The 6,000-nt window shown below is 47.0% G+C and overlaps 1 protein-coding gene across 1 annotated transcript in view; it reads left to right on the top strand.

Moving 5' to 3' along the window:
• The first annotated feature begins 2,153 nt into the window (after positions 1–2,153).
• LOC135574151 (uncharacterized) overlaps positions 2,154–6,000 on the top strand; it is a 66,641-nt gene continuing 62,794 nt past the window's right edge. The window contains exon 1 of the mRNA XM_065025046.1: positions 2,154–3,374. Coding sequence (XP_064881118.1) covers positions 2,433–3,374 — 942 coding nt within the window. The 5' untranslated portion in view covers positions 2,154–2,432. The remainder of the gene's footprint in view (positions 3,375–6,000) is intronic.

Genomic DNA, 6,000 nt, shown 5'->3' with positions numbered 1-6,000 from the left:
CGGGACCAGAGACTGACCACAACGTGACCAGAGTGACGGGACCTGAACCTGACCACAACGTGACCAGAGTGACGGGACCTGAACCTGACCACAACGTGACCAGAGTTACGGGACCTGAAACTGACCACAACGTGACCAGAGTTACGGGACCTGAAACTGACCACAACGGCACTTTCTCCAATCGTGTTCCCTGTTGTCATGTTCGATCTGACCAGGTCCATCTGTGTAGAGAACAGTCTAACCAGGTCCATCTGTGTAGAGAACAGTCTAACCAGGTCTAGTGGTGTAGAGAACGGTCTAACCAGGTCTAGTGGTGTAGAGAACGGTCTAACCAGGTCTAGTGGTGTAGAGAACAGTCTAACCAGGTCTAGTGGTGTAGAGAACAGTCTAACCAGGTCTAGTGGTGTAGAGAACAGTCTAACCAGGTCTAGTGGTATAGAGAACAGTCTAACCAGGTCCATCTGTGTAGAGAACAGTCTAACCAGGTCTAGTGGTGTAGAGAACAGTCTAACCAGGTCTAGTGGTATAGAGAACGGTCTAACCAGGTCTAGTGGTGTAGAGAACAGTCTAACCAGGTCTAGTGGTATAGAGAACGGTCTAACCAGGTCTAGTGGTGTAGAGAACAGTCTAACCAGGTCTAGTGGTGTAGAGAACAGTCTAACCAGGTCTAGTGGTGTAGAGAACAGTCTAACCAGGTCTAGTGGTGTAGAGAACAGTCTAACCAGGTCCATCTGTGTAGAGAACGGTCTAACCAGGTCTAGTGGTGTAGAGAACAGTCTAACCAGGTCTAGTGGTGTAGAGAACAGTCTAACCAGGTCCATCTGTGTAGAGAACGGTCTAACCAGGTCTAGTGGTGTAGAGAACAGTCTAACCAGGTCTAGTGGTGTAGAGAACAGTCTAACCAGGTCTAGTGGTGTAGAGAACAGTCTAACCAGGTCTAGTGGTGTAGAGAACAGTCTAACCAGGTCTAGTGGTATAGAGAACGGTCTAACCAGGTCTAGTGGTGTAGAGAACAGTCTAACCAGGTCTAGTGGTGTAGAGAACAGTCTAACCAGGTCTAGTGGTATAGAGAACAGTCTAACCAGGTCTAGTGGTTTAGAGAACAGTCTAACCAGGTCTAGTGGTGTAGAGAACAGTCTAACCAGGTCTAGTGGTGTAGAGAACAGTCTAACCAGGTCCATCTGTGTAGAGAACGGTCTAACCAGGTCTAGTGGTGTAGAGAACAGTCTAACCAGGTCTAGTGGTGTAGAGAACAGTCTAACCAGGTCTAGTGGTGTAGAGAACAGTCTAACCAGGTCCATCTGTGTAGAGAACAGTCTAACCAGGTCTAGTGGTGTAGAGAACGGTCTAACCAGGTCTAGTGGTGTAGAGAACAGTCTAACCAGGTCTAGTGGCATAGAGAACGGTCTAACCAGGTCTAGTGGTGTAGAGAACAGTCTAACCAGGTCTAGTGGTGTAGAGAACAGTCTAACCAGGTCTAGTGGTGTAGAGAACAGTCTAACCAGGTCTAGTGGTGTAGAGAACAGTCTAACCAGGTCCATCTGTGTAGAGAACAGTCTAACCAGGTCTAGTGGTGTAGAGAACAGTCTAACCAGGTCTAGTGGTGTAGAGAACAGTCTAACCAGGTCCATCTGTGTAGAGAACGGTCTAACCAGGTCTAGTGGTGTAGAGAACAGTCTAACCAGGTCTAGTGGTGTAGAGAACAGTCTAACCAGGTCTAGTGGTGTAGAGAACAGTCTAACCAGGTCCATCTGTGTAGAGAACAGTCTAACCAGGTCTAGTGGTGTAGAGAACGGTCTAACCAGGTCTAGTGGTGTAGAGAACAGTCTAACCAGGTCTAGTGGCATAGAGAACGGTCTAACCAGGTCTAGTGGTGTAGAGAACAGTCTAACCAGGTCTAGTGGTGTAGAGAACAGTCTAACCAGGTCTAGTGGTGTAGAGAACAGTCTAACCAGGTCTAGTGGTGTAGAGAACAGTCTAACCAGGTCCATCTGTGTAGAGAACAGTCTAACCAGGTCTAGTGGTGTAGAGAACGGTCTAACCAGGTCTAGTGGTGTAGAGAACAGTCTAACCAGGTCTAGTGGTATAGAGAACGGTCTAACCAGGTCTAGTGGTGTAGAGAACAGTCTAACCAGGTCTAGTGGTGTAGAGAACAGTCTAACCAGGTCTAGTGGTATAGAGAACGGTCTAACCAGGTCTAGTGGTGTAGAGAACGGTCTAACCAGGTCTAGTGGTATAGAGAACAGTCTAACCAGGTCTAGTGGTGTAGAGAACAGTCTAACCAGGTCTAGTGGTGTAGAGAACAGTCTAACCAGGTCTAGTGGTGTAGAGAACAGTCCTAGTCAATACAACCATAGCGTTCACAGCCACTCCTCAACCACAACCACAACCACCACGGTCACAACCACCACGGTCAGTGCTGTGCGGTCACCATGGACGGTTGTGGTCTAACCCCGGTCTTGGACTATACGGCTGAGATGGAGCGATACCGATCTTTCGCTAACTTCTACGCTAAAACTAACGTGAACATGAACGCTGTTAACAGCATGAATTTCCCTCAGTCGGCCAAGCTCGCCCGAATCACTCCTCCCATGTTCCCCGGCGGCAGGCTTGGCGTAGCGGGAGTGACGCCTTGGGGCTGCCATGACAACGTCAACATGAACATCAATGCAGCGGCGATGCTGTGGGGGCGGAAACCTCCCGTACATCAGGCCACACCCCTGGCTCCTCCCACAACGCACCCATCGCCCTTGGCAACGCACATGCAGCCCCACCCCCACCGGACCGGCGGTGAGGGGAAGCAGCACGGAGGACACGCCTCCTCCTCACAGGGACAGGAAACACATCATCACCATGGGAATAACAACTTCCTGTCAGGCTACACGACCACCGATCACATGACAAAACAAGGCCACACCCACCAGGACATGCTCAGCCTATCAGATCGCAACAGCAGCTGCAATGGAGGAGGAGGAGCCAACGGGGTCAACATGCCCAACTTCCCCGCTGGAATGTTGGGGTTACCACCCGGGGTCATCGTCATGGCGATGGGGTCGCACAATGGCGTCAACATTCCAGACTCCTCCCACTTCCAGATGGCGACCAACCACAACCAGATGCTATCGGACTGCCACCACGCCAACCAGACTAACTCCTCCCCCTGCCCCTCGACTTCCCCGGGGATGACCTCTGGGGGTCAGGGGTCAGGAGCCTCCAAGAGGAAGAGGAAGCGGTGTGGAGTGTGTGCCCCCTGCAGGAGACTGATTAACTGTGGGGTGTGTTCAGCCTGTAGAAACAGGAAGACAGGTCATCAGATCTGTAAGTTCAGGAAGTGTGACGAACTGAAGAAGAAGGCTGGGAGTATACAGCTAGAGGTAGGAGACAGACACACACACACAGACACACATACACACACACACACACACATTAACACACACACACACACACACACACACACACACACACACACACACACACATTAACACACACACACACATTAACACACACACACACACACACACACATTAACACACACACACACACACACACACACAGACACACATACACACACACACACACATTAACACACACACACACACACACACACACACACACACACACACACATTAACACACACACACACATTAACACACACACACACACATTAACACACACACATACACACACACACACACATTAACACACACACACACATACACACACACATTAACACACACACACACACACATTAACACACACACACACACACACACACACACACACACACACACACACATTAACACACACACACACACACTAACACACACACCCACACACACACACATTAACACACACACCCACACACACACACATTAACACACACACACACACACACACACACATTAACACACACACACATTAACTCACACTCACACACACACACACACACACACATTAACACACACATATATTAACTCACACACACACACACATTAACACACACACATTAACACAATAACACACACACACAAACATAACACACACATACACCTGCTCACAAATCAAATTAAATGTTATTTGTCACATGCTTGGTAACAGTGAAATGTTTATTTACAGGCCTTGGTAAACAACAGGTGAGAAACTAGAGAAAATAATAAAAGGAGGAGTAAATCCACAATGAGTAACATTAACATATGCTATATAGTATACACACTGGGTACCAGTACTGAGTCCATGTGTAGAGGTATGAGGTAATAACTTGGCTATATAGTATACACACTGGGTACCAGTACTGAGTCCATGTGTAGAGGTATGAGGTAATGACTTGGCTATATAGTATACACACTGGGTACCAGTACTGAGTCCATGTGTAGCGGTACGAGGTAATAACTTGGCTATATAGTATACACACTGGGTACCAGTACTGAGTCCATGTGTAGGGGTACGAGGTAATAACATGGCTATATAGTATATACACTGGGTACCAGTACTGAGTCCATGTGTAGAGGTACGAGGTAATAACTTGGCTATATAGTATACACACTGGGTACCAGTACTGAGTCCATGTGTAGAGGTATGAGGTAATAACTTGGCTATATAGTATACACACTGGGTACCAGTACTGAGTCCATGTGTAGAGGTACGAGGTAATAACTTGGCTATATAGTATACACACTGGGTACCAGTACTGAGTCCATGTGTGGGGGTATGAGGTAATATCTTGGCTATATAGTATATACACTGGGTACCAGTACTGAGTCCATGTGCAGGGGTACGAGGTAATAACTTGGCTGTATAGTATATACACTGGGTACCAGTACTGAGTCCATGTGCGGGGGTACGAGGTAATAACTTGGCTATATAGTAAATACACTGGGTACCAGTACTGAGTCCATGTGTAGAGGTATGAGGTAATGACTTGGCTATATAGTATACACACTGGGTACCAGTACTGAGTCCATGTGTAGGGGTACGAGGTAATAACTTGGCTATATAGTATACACACTGGGTACCAGTACTGAGTCCATGTGTAGGGGTACGAGGTAATAACTTGGCTATATAGTATATACACTGGGTACCAGTACTGAGTCCATGTGTAGAGGTACAAGGTAATAACTTGGCTATATAGTATACACACTGGGTACCAGTACTGAGTCCATGTGTAGAGGTATGAGGTAATGACTTGGCTATATAGTATACACACTGGGTACCAGTACTGAGTCCATGTGTGGGGGTACAAGGTAATAACTTGGCTATATAGTATACACACTGGGTACCAGTACTGAGTCCATGTGTGGGGGTACGAGGTAATAACTTGGCTATATAGTATACACACTGGGTACCAGTACTGAGTCCATGTGTAGAGGTATGAGGTAATGACTTGGCTATATAGTATACACACTGGGTACCAGTACTGAGTCAATGTGTAGGGGTACGAGGTAATAACTTGGCTATATAGTATACACACTGGGTACCAGTACTGAGTCCATGTGTAGGGGTACGAGGTAATAACTTGGCTATATAGTATATACACTGGGTACCAGTACTGAGTCCATGTGTAGAGGTACGAGGTAATAACTTGGCTATATAGTATACACACTGGGTACCAGTACTGAGTCCATGTGTAGGGGTACGAGGTAATAACATGGCTATATAATATATACACTGGGTACCAGTACTGAGTCCATGTGTAGAGGTACGAGGTAGTAACTTGGCTATATAGTATACACACTGGGTACCAGTACTGAGTCCATGTGTAGAGGTATGAGGTAATAACTTGGCTATATAGTATACACACTGGGTACCAGTACTGAGTCCATGTGTAGAGGTACGAGGTAATAACTTGGCTATATAGTATATACACTGGGTACCAGTACTGAGTCCATGTGCAGGGGTACGAGGTAATAACTTGGCTGTATAGTATATACACCGGGTACCAGTACTGAGTCCATGTGTGGGGGTACGAGGTAATAACTTGGCTATATAGTAAATACACTGGGT

The sequence above is a fragment of the Oncorhynchus nerka genome, linkage group LG12, assembly GCF_034236695.1.
Source record: "Oncorhynchus nerka isolate Pitt River linkage group LG12, Oner_Uvic_2.0, whole genome shotgun sequence".
NCBI classification, from domain to species: domain Eukaryota; kingdom Metazoa; phylum Chordata; class Actinopteri; order Salmoniformes; family Salmonidae; genus Oncorhynchus; species Oncorhynchus nerka.
This window is presented reverse-complemented; position numbering and strand designations above follow the sequence as displayed.